General features: G+C 35.1%; 1 protein-coding gene across 2 annotated transcripts in view; it reads right to left on the reverse strand.

The window, feature by feature from the left end:
* Window positions 1–22797, reverse strand: part of MYO3A (myosin IIIA) — a 202469-nt gene that overhangs the window by 171890 nt on the left and 7782 nt on the right. The window contains exons 1-2 of one of the 2 annotated variants that reach the window (XM_020284090.2): window positions 17795–18912; window positions 15548–15682 (exon numbers count right to left, since the gene is read on the reverse strand). In XM_020284090.2, coding sequence (XP_020139679.2) covers window positions 15548–15682; window positions 17795–17962 — 303 coding nt within the window. In that variant the 5' untranslated portion in view covers window positions 17963–18912. Of the gene's footprint in view, window positions 1–15547; window positions 15683–17794; window positions 18913–22797 lie in introns of those variants that run through there. The other variant, XM_075997482.1, reaches the window with a different exon arrangement.

Consider the following 22797-nt stretch of genomic DNA (forward strand, 5'->3'; position numbering starts at 1 on the left):
CTCTAATAAAAAACAATAACTAGTAACAATCAGAAAAATAAACAAACATTTAAAGTTGTTTGGAAATTGTCATAAGGGCATATAGCAAATGAAGAAACATTCAGATAGTAACACAAAATCAGTAAGAACAGCAAGAGCCTGTGACTCTTGAGCCAGTCTCTCCTCCACACCCTCAACCATCTAAGTGTGACAAAAGCTCTATGCTGGGTGGATGCTGCTAAGGAGATGGGGTTCCCTTTCTCCACAGTTCCCACTCAAAGCCCACAGTATTCTCCTGAGAGGGGCAGACCCCAAGCATTTCTCACACACTCCCCAACTCTATGTTACAGAGGATAGATTCAAGGTGAGTGCAAGGAGAGCCCCGTTCATGCAGTGGTGGTTCCAACTCAGGTGTGGCAGACTGACAATAATAGAGTCCCAATCATTCTCACCCCAGCTTGCTCGCAGGGTATAGGATCCACACCAGAAGAGGCAAGTTCAGCAGACCAGAGGCTACCTCCCTGGTCCAGAGCTCTGCTTGTGAAGGAGGGTGTCACTCCAAGAGATAGAACCCCCTCTGTCTCTGCTGCCAGCTGCAGAACAGTGGCTCAGAGATCTTGCCCAGTGGGAGAGGCAGGCCATAAGAACAGAGAACTCCAAAATGCTCCCCAGTAGTCCCGACTTCATTTAGGAGAGAGTGTGGGGAAGTTTAAGCCCAAGAATACTCTCGAAAACAATGGCAATCTTGGCAATTACAAGGAGGCTGGTAACCCCATGAGTATAAGCTAACCATAAACCAGCTAGCTTAGCAAATAGAATCAAAGAAACAGCTAAGAACTCTTCTGGAATCAGAACAAACCTCAAAGACTAGCCACAAAATGTACTCCTGCAAGGAGGCCTGGATTTAATTGAAGCAGATTGTGAAGCAATCCATGCCCCAGAACCCTGCTTAAATCAGTAGAGGAGTCAGCTGACAATTAGGGGAGCCTAATAGCTGGGTGTGATACCTACAGAGGCAGACAGCTTAATAGGAAGGGCAGGGAAGCAGACAGAGCCTTGTTAAAACTACTGTTTTAACAAGTAGTTAAGGGGAGACTGGGTGCATGCCCGAGGCTGTACCTCTGAGGAGCAACATCAGAGCCTCATGCTGTGGAGGAAATAGTCTTCACTAACACAGTGCAGCCAAGGCCCTAAACAAGCAAACAGGAGCCCTCACCCAGAGGAATAAGTATCAAGAATGCCTGCAAATTTTAAGTCTATTTTCTAAAATGTTCAGTTTCAACCAAAAATAAAATCAATCCATTTTTCTTTCCTTCTCTCTCTTTCTCTCTTCTCTCTCTCTCTCTTTCTTTCTTTCTCTTTCTTTCTTTCTTTCTTTCTTTCTTTCTTTCTTTCTTTCTTTCTTTCTTTCTTTCTTTCTTTCTTTCTTTCTCTCTCTCTTTCTTTCTCTCTCTCCCTTCCTTCCTTCCTTCCTTCCTTCCTTCCTTCCTTCCTTCCTTCCTTCCTTCCTTCCTTCCTTCCTTCCTTCCTCTCTTCCTTCCTTTCTTTCTCTCTTTCTCTTTCTTTCTCTCTCTCTCTTTCTCTCTCTCTCTCTTTCTTTCTTTCTTTCTTTCTTTCTTTCTTTCTTTCTTTCTTTCTTTCTTTCTTTCTTTCTTTCTTATCTATCTAAAAGACACAGCAACTATCTATCTATCTATCTAAAAGATATGGCAACCCAAGTGACTGAGGCAAAAATCTCAATCGATGGAGGTTTATTAAGCCAAAGTTGAGGCCATGCCCAGAAAAAAATACAAACCACAGACAAATCTGTTGCTGTTTTTCAAAGGGGAATTTGGAAGTTTTAGTATTTGAGAGGAATAGGGCATAAGAAAGAGGAGAGGGGTGGGAAGAAGGATGGGTGGAGAGTGAGAAAAAATGGTTATATTCTTGTGAGAGCCAAGAAAATCTACATTTTACATAAGATAATGAGAATATTAGAAAAAAGGAGTGAAAGAAGCATTAATTATATAGATTTCCCTGGGTAGGTGGAAGAATGTTTGATCCAGTCTTGTCTCTGTTCTGCTGCCTGTAAAGATGAACTTGTAATTCGGTATTAGTGTGAGATTGAGCAGATTTAGTTTTAGGAGCGTGGCATAGCCTGTGGACCCAATGTTACAATCTGCATGTCCTCCTTGGGAGGCCAGCTAGGAATTTCCCTAATCAATGTTCTGCGGGAGCTGGTCCTTCACAGGTGCCCGGGGACTTTACCTCTTTTGCATAAGGAGTTGGGAGAGGTGTTCCTGAGATTTTTATTTTCTTTTACAGACATGCAAAGAATTTTCTTTCCTACAGACATGCAGGAAAATGTCACACATACATATGAAAAAACAACAACAACAAAAGTAGGGCCTGTGATTGGGCCCAGACATTGGACTTGGCAGAAATTATAAACATGTTCAGAAAACAAAAGGAAACCCTGCTTTAAAAAGTAAAGAAAGGTTTGATGGTAATGACTCATCAATAAAAAGACAGAACTCATAGAAAAGGACCAAGTGAAAATTATGGAGTTGAAAAGTACAATAATAAAAATAAAAAAATTCACTACAGGGACTCAACAGTAGATTTGAACTGGCAGAAGAATCTGCAAACTTGAAAATAGGTTAATGAAGATTATGAAATATGAAGAAAAGAGAGAAGAAATAAAGATGAATGAATAGTCTCAGAGAAATGTAAGAATATCAGCAAACATGTAAAGGCAGGACCAGAAGAAAGGAGAGAGAATAAGCAGCAGAAAAAAAATCCTTAAAGAAATAATGGCTGAAACTTCCCAATTTGATGAAACACATAAATTTACAGCTTTACGAACTCAAGTAGGATAGACACAAAGAAATCCATAGTCAGTCACCAAACAGTAAAAATGTTGCAAGCCTAAGACAAAAGCAGGAGAAAAGTGAACTGCTCACAAGGGAACCTTACTAAGATCAACAGCTGATTTCTCACCAGAAACAGTGTAGGCCAGAAGGCAGAGGAAGACACATTCAAGGTGATAAAGAAAAAACTGTCCGCTAGTTTCTCATATACAGAACAATTATCTTTCAACAATGAAGGGGAAATAAAGGCATTCCTAGGTACACAAAACAGATAACTCATTGCTAGCAAACTCACCTTATCAGAAATACTAAAGGAAAATTTTTTGAATGAAAGTTTAAGTGATCACAGATAATGATTTAAATCCACACAAGAAAACCAAGAGCACTAGTAAAGGTAATTCATTTGATCATAAAAGAGTAAAGATATATTGATTAAATGCATATTTCATCCTTTTTTTCTTAACTGATTTAATTTCATTTAATTCTGCTCTGATCTTAGTTATCTTTCTTTTCTTCTGCTAGCTTTAGAATTGATTTGCTCTTCCTTTTCCAGTTCCTTGAAATGGTTTAATAGTTTGTTGATTTTTGAGCTTTGTTTTTTTGGATGTTATCATTTAATGCTATTAATTTTCCTCTCAGGCATGCTTTTGCTGTATCCAACAGATTTTGATAACTTGTGTCCCCATTATCATTTAGTTTGAAGAATCTTTGACTTCCCTCTGTATTTCCTCCTTGACCCAATAGTCATTCAGCAATAGACTGTTTAATTTCCATGACTTTGTGAAGTGGTCAGTGTTTCTGTGGGAATCGAACTCTGATTTTATTCACTGACTTAAAAAGCAATTATATAAAACAATATGTATACAGTTGTATTGCTGGGCCTATGATATGCGGAAATATAACATATTTGACACCAATAGTATAAAAGGGGTGGGTATGGAGCAAAGCTGTATTGAAATAATGATACCAAGGCAGTAACTCATATTCATAGGAACAAACAAAAAGGACCAGAAATGTTAAATAAGAAAGTTAACAAACTTCATAATTATATAGTTGTTCTTCTTTCTTCTGTTTCTTTAAAATACATAAAACTATATAAATAATAAAAATGTACTATTGTACCATTTATTGATGCAATGTGTATAACAAAAATAGCATGAAAATAAGGAAGAGGGAATAGAGATATACAGCAATAACATCTCTGTATCTCTGTAGAATTAAACTAGAATAAATATTTGATAGCATTCATCAGTGAAGTCATTGGGCCTAGAATTTTCCTTGTAGAAAAGTTTTAAATTATGAATTAAATTTATTTTATTAATATAAGGCTGTTTGTATTTTCTATTTCTTTTCATGTCAGTTGTATAATTTGTGTCTTTCAAGGAAGACAAAAAACACTAAGTTGCCAAACTTATTAAATTGTTCATAATATAATATTTAAATGCCTCAGGTGTTCAACAAAGTTTCCTCATTTTGGTTGGTTATAAGTATCTCTCAATCTTGCACAAACTCTAATATTTGTACAGATTATATATAGCCCTATGGTAATTCTTTCTCTGGTTATTGTTCTTTGACCAACTGCCTGAAGTCTCATTCTATATGTACCCAGCCTGGTTTTCAAAGACCTTTATATCTTTTTTTTAAATTATGTAGATAACCCTTTATGTAGAATTCCAGAGCTTTATTTATTTATTTTGTATAACTCCCTTTTCTCTGCAAATCCCAGCCACCTCAGACTTTCTAGTCTTTTCAGATCAGCAAGATTGCTTTGGTCTCCTTGAGAATGCCATCCTGGTGCCTGTGGTCTAGAATTGCCTCTAAGGATAAAGATGAGGTCATTGCAGTGTTCACCTCATTTGTGTCCTTTTCCCAATGGCACAGTCCTAAACTGTCACTTCTCCAATGTTTCAAAGGTGTTGGGTTTTTAAAAATATATTTTGTCCAGTTTTCTTGTTGTTTATGGTACAATAAAAAGAGTCCATACTTGTACTGTCATGGCCAGAAGCATAAGCCACAGAGTATTTTTATGCACACTATCATTTGAAAACTTCTGACAATGTTTTCCAAACATTCCTTTGAAAATAATCACCTTAGTGTTTATTAGAAAAAATAGTTTCCAAGATTCCATTCTTGGAGTTTTTACTTTAGGAGGTTCAAGATGGTGGGATTCTTATCATTACAGTAGTTTGCAGAATATTTCAAAGAATAAAGTACTAAAACTTCTTTTTCTGTGTGTACAAGTAGCAAATTAAAATGCTACCTCCTCAGATAGGCCTTCTTTGACTACTATTTTCATTAAAAGTTTTCTCTTTTTCATTTTCTATTAATGTGCCCATTTATATTCTTCATAGCACTAATAAAAATACATAACTACTTAATTAATTTTTTATTTAGTTTTCAAATTCTTTCCCTACCACTAGACTGTAAGCTCCATGATGACTGAGTTTGTCTTGTTTTCTGTCGAATACCAAGACCCTACCAAAATGACTGGTTCAAAGTAAGAGACTACTATATATGGAATAAATAAATGACTGGACAAATATACTTAAGTTCTGTAAACTTATGCATGCGTACACACACACATACACACAATGACAGGAGATAATCTGCTCTTATGGTATGGAAAGCACCTCTAATATGTGACATGTTTGACTTAATTTCAATAAAGCACATTAATGAAACAAAACTCTGGATTCCAATAAAGTTCTGACAAAATATTAATGAAAACTGGGACCATCAACTAATACATGTTTTCTAATGTATACTTTTGTAATGTGTAAAATCTTCACATTACTTTTCTAATGTGTAAACTAGAAGCAGTATTTTAACGGTATCATTGACATATAATATAATTGACTCAGGTATGCAGTTGGAAGTATTTTGGTAATCGTAATTGGAAGTATTTTGGTATTTTGGTAATTTTGGGTAATCATGTAACCACTAAATCAAAATACAGAACAGTTCCCTCACCCTGAAATGCTTTAAAATTTTTGGGAAAACACCATCACACCTTGATAATGTTATCAACAAGAAATCTATGATAACAAAGAGAAAGTAACTTATCAGAAGAAATATTTTAATGTATACCATAAAAATCTATTAATTTATCAAATGGCAAGACATCTCTTGTTATCATAAATATATATGTTTTTTACCTCTGAAGTAATACTACAAACTTGCACTCTTATTCAGTAAAGCAGATGCTTTTGCAAGTGCTGTAGTATGATTAGGAAAGAAAGACTTAAATATATTATTTATATTTTTCTTAAGTTAGAAGAGTATAAAGAGGTATACTTAGATGGCTTTTTCATCTTGCCCTTTAAACAATAACACAAAATGAAACAACTCTAGGTAACTGGCTGTCTGCTCCGTTGTAGGTACACCAAATAACAGCTTTTTGCATGGGAGCTGAGAAGGGTTGTTCCAGTTCTAAGAACATGAAAGGAATCACGCTGTCAGTCCGCTACTCCACTGTCATTGTGAACTGCCAGACGGAGGAAGGAACAATGTGTGCTAGCTCAGGGACTCAGAAGCCCAGCTCCCCACGCCTGCCCTGCTTCTCCAGACCCCTCACGAATATACAAGTGTGCCAAAGCTTTCTGTTCCCTTCTATGTACATGTTATCTCTGGGGTGATAACATTAAAGGTTAACAGCTGAGCAAACAGAAAGCACACATTCATTCTAACTCATCCTTTTTCTATCATCCTATGTTTCCTTTCCTCAGGACAGGCCTTCTCTTACTTACAAGATGTAAGTACAAAAACAGAATAACCAATAATGTGTGACACATGAAAGTAGTATTTATGTCTATGAAAACCACTTTAATGACCTAAAATTTGAGAGGCTTTATGACTATTTTTACTGAATTTTCATGCTTTCAAATACCACCTGTAATTGCCAATCTTTGATCTCCTGAAAGGGATATAATTTCAAAGAGAAAAATTGCCATAATTGGAAAGCAATGAGGAAAAGTAATGTCACTATTAAGACTGAACAAATCAGAAGCAATTCAGATGAATAATAGAATGCAGTCGCTAGCCCCACCATGGAAGGAGCAATTACGGCTAAGATTGGATTATGAGGGAAAGGGTCTTTTAACAGCAAGATGCCCTAACTCTGGATTTTGGTTGCATTATGACTGAAGACACCCTAAGCAAATAGCTCCTGAGAGAGGAGTCTAGATTTCCTTATGCACATAAAATGTGGCTGTTCATCCAACCAAGAAGGAGAAATTACAGTTCGATCTCAATTTTCCCCTTTGTGTTCAGCAGTAGCAAATATACGAGGCTGATTTAACTCAATGTTCACTCTGTGTTTTGGTTTGTGGGTTCAGGAGGTGAGCAGATGCACAAACCTAATCCAACCCCCACCTCTAGGTCCCCTCATCCTTCACACTGACCCTCAACAGTAAACATGGTGGGGGAGGGAGGATAAAGGAAGCATGAAGTTAAAAGAGGCACCTGTAGGTCAGTCAAGAGATGTGGTAGCAACAGGCACGAGGAATACACATAAGATATTTCAAAATGAGACAAGTAAAAACAAACAGAAAACACTTGTTCTCCCTTTACACCTACATCATAGGAAAAACTAAATTATTAAGTGACAATAAAAATCCCCAAAGATGTTCTGCAAAAAAACTGAAACAGTTTTCACAGCATAAAACCTCATTCAATTATGGAATTGGAATTTCAAAAGGCCAGACGCTGATGCTCTTTTACTAAACCTGGGCAACCTTTAGAGTCTAACAGTGAACATACAGAGAAAGATGAAAATTATTCCCAAATAAAGCCTCCAAAATTTATATAATAATAAAATGAAGAAAAAATACAGGAAAGAGAAAAATTGCATCAAAATGGAGTGAAATAATTAAAAAATCACAATGAAAGAAAATAGACTGCCCAATAAGATCGGGTAAAACATTATTCTTAGGATTTCGATTCTGGAAGGAAATATAAGTGAAACAATTTTTCCATGTGACAAGTCATCTCACAGGGGTTTGCCTAGGTTGGCATGGCCACCCCCATGAGCCAGGTTTATAATAAGGGTTGTCACTCATTGTTCAGAGACACCCCCTCCCGGACACACTTTCTTTATGTGGATTCACAGTAAAAGCCTAATAACACATTGTTAACATGACCTTCTGAGTAACATTGCTACCACTGCTCCTCTTTTGGTATCCTCATGCAAAATAACTTGTTTGGGCTTATTACAATAAGAGGTATAATTAGCAGTCATTTCGTAGTACAAAGTATTGATGCCATAAGCCCATTTTCTGAAAGTGTCTCTAAAGCAGCACCTGCACAATTCATGTTTATAAATCAGGTAATTGTATGTCTAGCCACTTATGTATATGTAATTAGTCTAATTTACATATGCAAATCAATTATTTTATGTATAATTTGCCAACTTCTTGCTTTCTTTATGCTTTTCCCCTCCAACTTTGCAAGTTCAAATAGATCAGATTTCTGAAATACCATTTTATTAAGCTACATTTATTCTTTTCTCTAGCCCTTTAGTGATATTTCCACTATCTCCATCTGATAATAAAATATAAGGACAAAGTTCAAAGAAACTGGTTCATTATATCAGGATGCTGTTTTACTTGTACTAGATGTTCCAAAACTATTTTAATCCATATTTTGTGTTCTCTCAAGCAAGCTTTTCACTATGATCAGGAGTCTCTAACTCTCAACTAATTCCAAGTGATAATACTGAGAAATTCCAAGACATTAGAATAGGGATTTGATAGGCATGAAAGACAATGATTGATCTTATTCAATATTTTTTATCTCGTTCAATATTTTTAAATTCTAGGCAAAGATGTATACCTTATTTCCTTGCCTGTGTAGGCCTACATTAGACAGAATACCTGAATCTCCATTTTAAATGCTAATTTGCAAATGAGTCTACATGGAAGAAAAACTAAAAATGCATTATTGAAAATGTTTCGAATGATATAAACATAAACATTTTATTCAAGATTATATCAAGGATTTACACACAATTACACATCAAATATAAAAACACAAACATGAAGTAAACTCTAAAGTTTTCCATTGATGTAAGGCAAAATGGTTTAAGTTCATAATTTATATTCTATTACTTGGATAGCCAAGTTTAGATGATTAAAATTTAGCTTTGTTTTCATATATGATTTATCTCAAAATATAAAGCTATCTTAAACTAGAGAAATATAAAATACAGTTGACCCTTGAACAACATGGGTTTGAACTATAGGGGTCCACTTATATGTGGATTTTCTTCCATCTCTGCCACCCTGAGATAGCAAAACCAACCCCTCCTCTTCTTCCTCCTCCTTCTCCTCAGCCTACTCAATGTGAAGATGATGAGGATGAAGACCTTTATGATGATCCACTTCCACTTAATGAATATAAATATATTTTCCCTTCCTTATGACTTTATTAATAACATTTTCTTTTCTCTAGCTTACTTTATTGTAAGAATGCAGTATATAATACATATAACACACAAAACATGTTAATCAACTATTTATATTATCAGTAAGGCTTCCAGTCAACAGTAGGCTATTAAAAGCTCAGTTTTGGGGGCATCAAACTTTATATGTGGATTCTCGACTATGCAGGGGTCAGCACCCCTAACTCCCATGTCATTCAAGGATCAACTGTCATTCTGAAATCACAAATAGTCTATTTTTAAAGGACATAAATGGTTATTGAAAAATCTTAAAACTTTATAAAATAATATACAGCATCAGATAATGAAAGAGTTCCTGAAAATAGTATTTTACATTTTGAAAGGCTCTATAGTACAATTAAAGGTGGCAGGTGAAACATAAAAATTTATTTCTTCTCACTCATGAATCACCATTAAAATGATAGCAAAGGAATAAAAAAGTATAAACCATAAAGAAGTAGAGGTCAATAAAAAAAGGGGAGCACAGTAGGCAAGAGATTTCAACAAAATTTTGCAGTATGGAAAGAAGATAAGCAAGTGGCAACTGATTTAGCAATGCAGAGGAAGCCACAGACTGATACAGGTGGTGAGGCTATTTTGAGGTCACCTGAGAAGATGAACCCAGGCAGTGGTAGGGAATAGCAGAGGTCGACGTGCAGTTAAGAGTGGAGGGGCAGAAAATAAGGGGTCATTTGGAAGTCCCTAATCAAAAGGCTTGGCATCCTGTCTTCCCACAGACAAAATATCCACATCCAGAAGCCTGCCTGAGCATTCTCTCTCTTTCTCTCTCCCTCTCTCTGTCTCTCATACACACACACACACACACACACACAGGTTCAGAGACTAGAGGTTTTGTTCCATATAGAAACTGAACTGAAGAAACTCAATATTGGGTGACATCAGCAATGTGGGTAATGGAGTGAGGCACATCCTTCTACATCATGTGCAAAATGGAGCTGTAAACTTGGAAAGAGAAGACCAAGGAGTCCAGGAACTGGTAGGTTCCACCCAGGTAAGCAGCAGAGAGATTCAAAGAAGTCAGATGCATGACAGACCTCCAGAGTGGGATAGGAGGATGGAGGGTTCTAGAAGTGCAATGGACAACCTTGCCAAAATTAAGAACCTGGATTACTAAAGGAGACAGTAGAGAGCCTCAGCTATACTTTTCCAGGTGCAGCAATCACAGCACATCAAAAGTATGAACATGCTCAGGAGAAGGTGGTACCACTAACCTGGATCTACATTTTTACTGCTTTATCTAAGCATCCCTTTGGTATTACCTATGTTTTATTAACCAAGTATTTACTTTGAAAAAGAACAATAATTAAGTCAATCTGAAATTATACTAGGTGAAAAAATAGAATAATTTCATGAGTAATATTGTAAACTATTGTAAACATACAAAAAGAGAAGTAAATATTTTAAATGCTAAGTTTCAAGTATTTTCTAAATAGAAAAGTTTTATAGTTTCAAGTATTTTTTACAATGACCATCCATTATTTGTAGAAACATTTTTAAACCATAATTAATATGAATATAAATATATATGAATATAATATATAATATGAATATAAAGTATGAAAATAATATAATTTATACATGATTATTATACCTGCTGTGCTTCGAATATATCCCCTCCAAAATTCAGATGTTGAAACTTAATAGCCAAGTGACAGCATTAAGAGGTGGGGGGACTTTAAAAGGTAATTAGGAGTCTGAGGCAGGAGGATGACTTGAGGTCAAGAAATACAAAAGATTTATACAAGGAGAATTATGAAATACTAAAAAAAGAAATTGCAGATGATGTAAACAGATGGAAAAATCTACTTTGTTCATGGATTGGTAGAATCAATATTGTTAAAATGTCAATATTACCTAAAGTGATCTACAGAATCAATGTAATCCCCATCAAAATACCACCAGCATTCTTTACAGATCTAGAAAAAATAATTCTACACTTTGTATGGAACCAGAAAAAAACATGTATAGCCAAAGCAATCTTAAGTAAAAAGAACAAACTGGGAGGCATCAGTCTTCCTGACTTCGAGCTGTACTATAAAGCAATATTAGTTAAATCAGCCTGGTAATAGCACAAGAACAGAAGCGTTGATATCTGGAATAGATCTGAGATACCAGAGATGAAACCATCAGTATACGGTAACCTAATTTTTGACAAAGCAGACAAAAATATACAATAGGGGAAAAGATTCTCTCTTCAATAAATGGTGCTGGGAAAACTGGTTAGCTATATGCAGAAGAGCGAACCAGGATCCATACCTCTCACAAAAATTCATTCAAGATGGATAACAGTCTTAAACCTAAGGCATAAAACCTTAAGAACCCTGAAAGAAGATGTTGGGAAAACTCTATCAGATATTGGTCTAGGCAAAGAATTTTTGAGGAAGATCCCCAAGGCAATCACTACCGCATCAAAAATAAACAAATGGGATCTGATCAAATTAAAAAGTTTCTGCACAGCCAAGGAAACTATCATTAGAGCAAATAGACAACCCATAGAATGGGAGAAAATATTTGCTCTCTACACTTCTGATAAAGGTCTAATAACAAGAATCTATCTAGAACTTAAAAGAATTAACAAGAAAAAATCAAACAACCCCATCAAGAAATGGGTAATGGAAATGAACAGAAACTTCTCCAAAGAAGACAGAATAATGGCCTGCAAACATAAAAAAAATGCTCAACATCTCTAATCATCAGAGAAATGCAAATCAAAACCACAATGAGATACCACCTAACTCCAATGAGAATGGCTTGTATTAAGAAATCCTAAAACAACAAATGCTGGTGAGGATGTGGAGAGACAGGAACACTCTTACACTGCTGATGGGACTGCAAATTAGTGCAACCTTTGTGGAAAAGAATTTGGAGATACCTAAAACAGCTAGAAATAGAAATACCATTTGACCCAGCAATAGCATTGTTGGGCATCTACCCCAAAGAGCATAAGACATTCTATTATAAAGAGAACTGCACCCGAATGTTTATGGCAGCACAATTCACTATTGCACGGTCATGGAAACAACCCAAGTGCCTGTCAATTCATGAGTGGATAACCAAAATTTGGTATATGCTCACCATGGAATATTACTCAATTCTATGAAACGACAGTGAGCTAGCACTGTTTATGCTATCCTGGATTAAGCTTAAGCCCATTATACAAAGCGAGGCGACACAAGATCTGGAAAATGGGCTACACATCTACATGCCATCAAATTGGTACTGACTGATTAAATCTATGGTGCTCAAATAGTGGCAGTGCTCACCAGGGGTTCGGGGGTTGGGGGAGACCCACATCTTAGGGATGTGGTGAGCACTGTCGGGGGGAAGGGATTACCTCTAACCCTTTTTAGGGAGAGGCAAAGATATACAATGTAACCAAAATGTCAAAAAAAAAAACTTTTATCAGGTAGTGGGCAGGCGGGAGGGGGGAGGAGGGGAAGGGTGTATACTTACATAATGGAAGCAGTGCGCACCACCTGGGGGTTGGACATGCTTGAAGCTCTGGCACGATGGGGTGGGGGAGGGGTGGCAGGAGCAATATATGTAACCTTAACAATATTTGTACCCCCATTGTATGAGGAAATAAAAGGGAAAAAAAAAAAAAGAGTTTAGACCAGCCTGAGCAAGAGTGAGACCCTGTCTCTACAAAATACAGAAAAATTAGCTGGGCATGGTGGCAGGTGCCTGTGGTCTCAGCTACTTGGGAGGCTGAGGCAGGATGATCACTTGAACCCAGGAGTTTGAGGTTGCAGTGAGCTATGATGACACCACTGCACTCTAGCCAGGGTGACAGAATGAGACCCTGTCTCAAAAACAAAAACAAAAAAATACAAAAAACGGTAATTAAGCCATGCAGGTCCCTCCATGGTGAAGGGATTAAGACCTTTAAAAAAGAGGCTTCACACATTTTGCTTGCTTGTCCTTCTGCCTTCCACCACATGAGGACACGGCGTTCTTCCCCTCAGAAGGGGCAGCAATAAGGTGCCATCTTGGAAGTGGACAACAGGCCTCACCAGACAATGGAACCTGCTGGTACCCTGATCTCAGATTTCCCTGCTTTCAGAATTGTGAGAAATAAATTTCTGTTCTTTACAAATTACCCAGTGTGTGTTTTTTTTGTTATAGCAGCACAAACAGACTAAGATAGTGTCATATCAGGAAAACCAATGGAACATTCAAAAAGAAATAATCAAATGCTAATAAAATGATGAACACAATAAATATATGTTGTTAACAGTAGTCAAAGGTATTTACTGTCCCTGGGTTTGATAAAGCAACTTCTAAAAATTCTAATAAATTTTAGTATAATTAATGGTTACCCCATCTGAATAATATTCAATGAAAATCAGAAAAATTGAATTTTTCTAGGACGGGCAGTCACCTTAGCAAAAAACCTTCTAGTACTCCTGCCTTAGAGAGCATATTGTTCAAGCACAGGACTTGAAAAGGAAGACTCTACAGTTTCCCTTTGGCAATTTCATATCGACATCATTTTTAGTAAGCTTTCTTCCCCATAAATGTAAATACTTAGGTCATTAAATATGAAATGTCCAATTTTGAATCAGAAGTGTAGTTTATTATTTCTCAAACAAGAATCGGTTCAATTAATCAATGTATGCACCTAAACTATCAACACAGTTTTGCCATAGTAAGGGTAGCTTATTTATGTCAGCAGCAAAGAAGACCGGAGAGCCAGTGGCAATAATACTGCAAAAGGCGTTTTCCATAGCTTGCTGAGAATTGAATATTTTTCCTTGCATAAAGTGGTCCAAAGCCTGGAAAAAGCGGTAATCAGTTGGTGCCAGGTCTGGTAAATACGGTGGATGACAGAGAGTTTCCAAGTCCAGCTTCTGTAGTTTGAACAGTGTTTTTTGCAACATGTGGTCAAGTGTTATCTTGCAAGAAGATTGGCCTGTCTCAGCTGCTTAAACACAAGCATCCTCATCATTTCATCCAATAGGTTGCAGTAGACATCAACTGTAATCGAGTGACCAGGTTTCATGAATCTGTAGTGGATAATACCAGTGCTGGACCACCAAACAGACAGCATTAGCTTTTTTTTATGATTATTTGGTTTTGGACTGTTTGGCACTTCATCTTTATCCAGCCATTGTGCTGAACGCTTGTGATTATCAAAAAGAATCTATTTTTCATGACACATAACAATATGGTGTAGAAATGGTTCACCTTTATAACATGACAGCAAAGAAGGGTAAGCTTCGAGATGATTTCTCTGCTGATGCTTGTTTTATTCATGTGGAGCCCATCTATCCAGCTTCTTTAACTTACCCATTTGTTTCAAATGGTCCAATATTGTTGGAATAGTAACATCAAACCTTGCTCCTAATTCACATGTAGGTTGAGATGGATTCGTTTCCACCACGGCTTTCAGCTCATCATTATCCACCTTGGTCTCAGGTTACCCATGTTGTTTCAAAATTAAAATCCCCAGAACAACTTCTCAAATCATCAAATCACTGACGTGCTGCACATTCATTAGCCACATTCTTCCCAAACACTTTGTTGATATTTTGAGCTGTGTGCACTGCTATGGTTCCACAATGGAACTCATATTCGAAAATAACACAAATTTTTGACTTATCCATGGTTTCCCAAAAATTACTCTAAGAAAAAGCTTGAAAGATAATCACAAGCCAAAATGTGTGTTTGAAAGACTGAGGATGTACCTTCACAATAAAAATAAAACAAGAAGTGTCAAAGTGAAATGTCAGAAATATCAGCTGTCAAACTTAGTACTTAAGGAAATAGGACATTTTATATTTAATAATCTAATACCTGGTTCTGTGGTTTAAGTCATTGGCATTCAATGAAGACAGAAAAAGAAAATCACAGCTCACTATTTTTGTCTAATGAAGCCTCATTTAACTCTAATTGTCTCTATAGCACCTGGCACAGAGCCTCAGTCACATGTTAAATGAACAAAATATAGATGAATAAATATTATAATGAAATCCCTTTTAACTTGTTTTTCTGCAGGAAAAATAATCTGTTTCTTTAGTCTTTTATTGTGGAGTCATTTATTTCCTTTTAATCTTTAATAGTCTTTGTGGTTTCCCTTTAATTTCCTGATGTATATTTTAAGATGACAAGGCCAGAACTAAGCACAGCATTCTACTGAGGACATGACCAGTCAGGCACATACTAGAAGAATTGTTTTACAGTTATTAATGTTACATAAATATTGTCATTCCAGAATCACACCACAAACTTCCACCCATAAAAATAATGCTGAAACGCTTACCTCAAGAACTAACCAGAGCTTATCTCCATTGACTTTATCCTTCTTAAAGTAAATTCCATAGAATTTGACCACATTAGGGTGGTCAGAAAGTGTTTTTAAGATGTTATACTCTGCTTCAATCTCTTCGTCAATGTCCTAGTTTCAAAAAGTCATAAGAAGAGAACTGTGAGAAAAACATGAATAATGTCAAAGAAACAGAGACTACTAAATATAGAATTTAATTTTATCACAGCAAAGTCATAATAGTTTTTCACTGTGCTTAGTATTTAATATTCTGTATTGAAATTTCTCATTATCTTGTTTAAGGAGAGAGATTGTGATTTTCGTGCTAATCAAGTGCATCTCAAGTTATATTAATTTTATTGAATTTAAAAGGGATAAATAAAAGGCTATTTTTGTATGCAATTAGAAAGAAACATATGGAGAACTATTCCAGATGATTTTGCTTTTTTTCTGTATTATTAACTTTGTTACAATGGCAAAGCTATTGATTTGAAACAAAACCTTTTAGTACTAAAACGCTGGTTCATTTTGTTTCTTTGGAAAACAGGGTAATTGAAAGCTATCATTAAACCAGCCATACAAACACTAAATTCCTACTTTTCTAAAAAAAAGTAAAATAGTTAAATTATAAAAGATAGCACATAACCTTTAGTGAACTAAAAGCCCATTCATCAGAAGTAGAATAGGTTCTATTCTATCAATAAAAATGCAAGCTAGTCACTTAGTCATATTTATAGAAAACCACATAAACATGAAACAACTCACAGAGTAATAAAAAAAATCCTTACTAATATTGTTCTTGCAATGACATATAATGTCTTTGTTGTTTTCCTACAGAATCCTGGAATTACAGAGGTAGAAAGAAATTTTAGATCTGTGCTTTAATTTTATTTTTTTAACAGATAAAGTTTTTATTTTTAAAATAGCATGCTCTTGTTACAATTGTTTTACCAATATTGGATTTAATAATGGAAATATAAATATATGTCTTATGTTATAAAATGTTTCATATCCTAGTTTTTATTTTGTTGTGCTGGACCATTGTTTGGTCTGTTGACGTTGCCATTGCCATTATATTTCCTTTTTAACAATGGACTTGCTATTATAAACCAATCTTTCATATTAAAAATCCATTTAATGTAACAGTACATTCTAAATGTATACAACATTTTTTGTTTATTTTGGTTTTTTTTTAATGTTGCCAATGTATACTTTATTGGCAACATTTTTCTTTTTTGTGTTTTCAAATTTTTTTCTTTTTTTCAAAATATTAATTAAGAGGGTACAAGTGTTTTTGTTAAATGGCTATCGTGTACAATGCTTAAGTCAGGTCTTAGGGTGTGCCCATCACCAGAATTGTGTTCATTGTACTGATCTCTAATTTTAAAGAAAGAAAGTCAAGCTCAGAGAAGTTGCGGTCAGTCAGAGTTGGTTAGTGTAGAATTCAGGTTTAGATTCCAACTCTACTACCTTCTAATCCTGCTCTTTTAATCCTTCTCCTGGAGAGAAAATTACTAATTAAAAATACATAATGGTAAGACTCCTTTAATTTAAAAAAGCCAATTTTTGTAAAATACTTGGATACATTTAAATTTATTTAAGATATAATCTCTTGGTTATAAATCTTTTTCTATTTGACTTGTGACAAAATGAATGAAGAGTAAATAAATACTTCTTAGGAAAACATATATGTACAATGCTATGAATAAAAGCAAAAGAACAAATTAAGTGCTTATAGTTACAAAATCAATATGTTTCATTAAATCAACAGAAAATTAATTTCCCTTCTCTGAAAAAAATTTAATTTTTTAAAAATCCTCTTCAGTGTGGCTTAAGAGAAATTCTGTCTGAAACCTAAATAAATGCAGGAGGAAAAGGTCTGGTTAAGACGACATATTAGGGTTACTTCTGAACCCATGAATTTGTATTTGTACAATTTTTTGGAAGCTAAAATAATACTGAATCAACTTTAATAATATTGAATCTTTTGAGAGGTGCATTTATTTATATGCTTGTGCATGTATTCATTCACTTATCAAGTATTTATTGCACCTTACTATACATATCAAACACAAAAACTAGGAAACAAGCAGACTTTTCTTTTACATATTTGCAAAATTATAACTGTTTGTAGAATGACATTGTAATGAATAAATCAAGATAAGATATGGACAGATTTTTAATTGTTTAATATAATTAAAAACAAAGTGCATTCATTTTTTGGTGAAAAAAAATGTGACTTACGTGAATTGGATCCAGAATTTTGACTGCTGCTTTTTGGCCATTTTTCTTATTCGATACTTTAAAAACTTTCCCGTAAGTTCCTTTGCCAATCGTTTCAGTGATTTCCCATGTATCAGAAGGATCAGGAAAGTTATCAAAGATGATTGTTTTTCCAACTAATGGAAACATGTCAAAGGTTTAAAGCCCTGGAGAGAAAAAGTATATTTTCATCTACATTTGACTGGGGATACTAAACAGCACACATTAAACTCATGGGAAATTATCTCATATTTTCACTGATATGATAGAAAATATATAACAGTAACTGAATATACCTCAGAGTCATAGAAAATTTTAATTTAAATTCTTCTTATTTGCAGATTAATATGAGTTTAATAATGCTTTGCAAGCAGGGCTTCCATTGTATGTTTAATATAGTTCCATATTAATTGCTAATCTTTTTAGATTAAAATAAGAGAAATATATTTATATCACTTTGATTTACTTCTTTATGAATCAAATAATTTTAGAACGAACCTTAGAGATGATAAAATTTAACTTTCTCATTTAAGCAAATCCCACATTTTATAATGAAAAGTACAGTTTCACCTACATTTGGCTGGGGATATTAAATGACATTAAAAGTGATTATATTTTATGCCACTTTTCTATGTTAAACTCAATAACTGGGTCCTCTCCATTGCTTTTAGGATGAAATGTCCTTAACATAACCTGCCAAGTCCTTTAAAATATGGCCCTTGCTTAACTTCTTAGGCTCCTCTCTATACTTTTGCTCTTATACACTACAGTCCAGCTGCTCTGGACCCCTCATGCCACTTCTTTCTTGCTTGAGGGTCTATTAAAGTGATCTCTTCCCACCTCCACCTGTGGCTTCTTTGCTAAATTCTAACACCTACTTATGTTCAGGTCTCAGCTTAAATGTCGCTTTCTCCAAATGTGACCACGCTCCACCCCTGTGGGTTGAATGCTCTACCTTGGTGGTCCAACAGCACTCTGCACTGCTGTTACCTGACATCATTACTGCCCACCCAGCACCTGACAAAGTGCTGAAATGATTAATAAATTAATGAAAAGAATATGGTCAATGAAATCATTTATTGATATCATTATCAATCATATCAACATCTGATATCACTACTGATTTCATTATTGTATTTGTAATGATATCAGCTATCATTTTTGTATCTGATATCATCCCTGTACACCCAACACCTGGCATAGTGTTGAATTCATTAATCAATTAATTAAGAGAACAGGTCAATGAGGTCAAGTGACTTTATAAAGGAGATTTTACATATAACTTGGGATAAAATTACAGAAAAAAAAAGGAAGGAGATTAAAAAAGTAAAGAAAAGTGCTCTTAGTACTTTCGGTGGCCCACACATTTTTTCAATTATGTCTATGAAACTACACTCTTTTCAATGTTAAAAATTTGATTGTAGTTGTGTTTGTATGTGTATGCACCTACATTGAAACACATCTGTTAATAGATATGTATTAATAATCCATATTATTAGCCCATGAAATGCACTTGTCTGACCACACTAATGACATTCAGCCTCATTCACACCATCTATCCATTGGTTCCCCACTTTCTTTAGGTCCATCAACCGTCTTCAGACTGCATTCTTACTCATTCCTCCTGCCCCAACACAGGCTGCGTAACTTGTACTACTGTGACCTTCATGCAAACCCCTCACCACTCTTGTTCCACTTGTTCTCCACCACATCACCTGGGAGAAAACAACAACTCTGGTTAAATGCTATGTCTTCTTCACACCTGTTCCTCTAGCTGGAGAAAATCATACAACCATGCTAATTTCCCTTGAAATTCGGGATAACAAAACTATAAGTAGATCCTCAGCATTACCCAGCAACCCTAGTGCACTTCCATGGTTTCTATAGTAACTTTTCTCTGGAAAAGTGATATCCTCAAATTTTTCTCACCTTAAATTATTCCTTCTTTTCTGTCCATCCCCTCCCACAAAACTTCACAACTAATTGAAAAAACGGAAGCAATAATAAAATTCTTTAATATCCTCACCCCAAAAGCTACAAACCAATATGTATGATAGTGAGTTCATTCCTAACTTGGGTAATTGATGTTTGAACCCAAATAGTCTTTTCTTTGGTTCCTTCTCATCCTTTAGTTCTCAGTTCAAATGTCACTTACTTAGAAAGGCCGTTTCTGACCAACCTTCATAAAGTTAGCCTTCTGCACTTACTCTGTTATTCTTCCATTAGAATGGAAGCTACGTGAGGGTATGGACTTTGTTCCTTTTACTACCTTATCCACAATTTCCAGAACAATGCCTAGCACATGGTAGGCAATAAGTAAATAATGGCTAAATGGGCAAATATTTATTTGTTTAACTGCTCTGACAGCAGAGACCTTATTTATCTCTTTCACTTCCAAATCTAAATAATGCCTAACTCTGCCTAGAACACATAGTAGATGTCATTAATAAATACACAGCTGTTGAATAAATGAATGAACATGGTTCTTCATAAAAAGAGGTTTTTGTTTCGTTTGAGACAGGGTCTCACTCTGTTGCTCTGGCTGGAGTGCAGTGGTGTCAACATAGTTCACTGCAACCTCAAACTCCTGAGTTCAAGCAATCCTCCTGCCTCAGCCTCCCAAGTAGTAGGAACTACAGGCACATGCCACCAATCCAGCTAATTTTTTCTTTTTTTCATAGAGACAAAGTCTGAGTATGTTGCTCAGGCTGGTCTCGAACTCCTGGCCTCATGCAATCCTCCTGCCTCAGCCTTTCAAAGTACTAGGATTACAGGCATGAGCCACTGTGCCTGGCCCTGAAAAAGTTTTTAGAGTAGGGAAGATAAGTAAGGATTCAGGAGAACTGAAGAGTATAAAAATTCAAAACAAGATTAGGATCAAATTCTGATTCATTATACTTAAGGGCACATCATCTAGTAAATAGCTATGAATGCCTGCTAAAAATTATATCACTACATAAAAACACACTTCTGAATAGTTCTTAGAACACTTAGTCTTTATGAAATTCATGCCTTTGATCCAAAATGCAAAGAGGTAATCAGTAATAATCATCCTCTTTAACGATTTCATAATCAGTGACAAGATAGCTACTTCTTACATCTACCTACTTGAGTCATGCAAATCAGCATTTATGCCATCCATATAATATAAATGTTAGACCAAAAGACCAAATTAAATCTTGTTAAATGTCTAAAATGGGAGTTCTCAACCAGGAGAAACATTCATTACATGGAATAATGCCTTTCAAGCAGTAATGTTATTGAATACAATCTTCATTTCTGATACATTAACAATTACAAATTAACTGTTAGTTTTCAATATACAGGCATAAAAATTCAATGAAAAAATGACTGAACACCAAGTATTTTGATGAGTTTTGGGAATACAAAGATAGCCAACTCATGGCTAGATTAATAAATTTATTGATAAATTAATAAAACAGATTAATAAAAAACTCATGGATAGATTAATATGTCACCATAATGTATTATAAAAAGTGATAAATAATAAAATATGCATAAAGTGCTATAATAGCCCAGGTGAAGAATAATTAATTCTAAAGTGGTCAGGAAAAGATTCAGAGGATAAACAATATCTGAGCTGAATACTAAAAATGAGCAGGAGGAGCTTATCTAAAATGCAATTTTTGCATTAACGGTTCTCAATCAGACAAATATTTAAAGCAGTGTATCAATATATTATAAAAAATTATCAAACAATAATCACAGAATGAAAAAAACACAGGCATTTTGGAAGCAGAATACACCTAGTCAAATTCCATATAAAGCAAATAAACAAAACTCCCAACACATAAGTAAAATGAAGCCATTTAAAATGACTTCAAAATTATACATTAATTTCAAGAATTAGACTAGAAGCAAATTGTCTGAGTCCTAAACTATACTTTGTCCACCACAAAGTTGTTTATACTTTAAGAATAAAATAAACATCACAGTTAGTAGACAACTATTTAATAACTATAGTAAATTGCATTCTACATAACAATGAATGTTCATATTTTTTTTAGTCTTTAAGCATTCACAGAATAAAAAATAATTCTCTAGCCCACATAATTAAAAACAAATTAAGTTCTTAATTACATGATCATGTAAGCCAAATAATGATTTTCAACATATAGTTAATGTATTTGGATGTGTATATTTACCATAATTTTGAAAAGGTACTTACAAAGCTACAGATTTATTTATTTATTTATTTATTTTAGAGATAGAGTTTGTCTCTATTGTCCAGGCTGGAGTGCAGTGGCATGATCATAGCTCACTGCAGCCTTGAACTCCTGGTCTCAAGCGATCCTCCAACCTCAGTCTTCTGAGTAGCTAGGACTACAGGCATGTGCCACCATGCCCAGCTAATTTTCAAATAATTTTTTTAGAGATGAGGTCTTGTTATGTTGCCTAAGACAGTCTCAAACTCTTGGACTCAAGTGATCTTCCTGTTTCAGTCTCCCAAAATACTAGCATTACAGGCATGAGCCACTGTGTGGGTCCACAAAGCTACATTTTTAATATGAAGACTCATTGTTTTGAATTAATCTATTATATATTGAGCTTTTGGGATTTTTCCAAGATAAAAAAAGATCATAATATAATAAAAAAAGTATCTTACTTCGGGATCTTAACATTCATCTCAACAATTACTCTGCTTGTTTTGTAAACCTGCATTTAATTCTTCTCTAATAAAGCAAACAAACAGCCTTTATACTCATTCTGAAACACAGCAGGGCTGAACCCCCACTGGGTTATCTGTTCCCTCTGCCTGGAATACTCGTTCTCCAGATACATCACTCACTCCTTCACAACCTCAACTCTTACCTCAGCCATCACCATTCCAATAAGTCCTACCCTGGTCATCTTATTTAAACTCTCAACCTGTCCTCCTCTACCCTATCCTGCCTCCCAACTCATATTCCCCCTTACCCTGCTCCATTTTGATAGCACTTATTACTCCTAACACACTATGTAAT

This window comes from Microcebus murinus, chromosome 25 (genome assembly GCF_040939455.1).
Source record: "Microcebus murinus isolate Inina chromosome 25, M.murinus_Inina_mat1.0, whole genome shotgun sequence".
Taxonomy (NCBI): Eukaryota; Metazoa; Chordata; class Mammalia; order Primates; family Cheirogaleidae; genus Microcebus; species Microcebus murinus.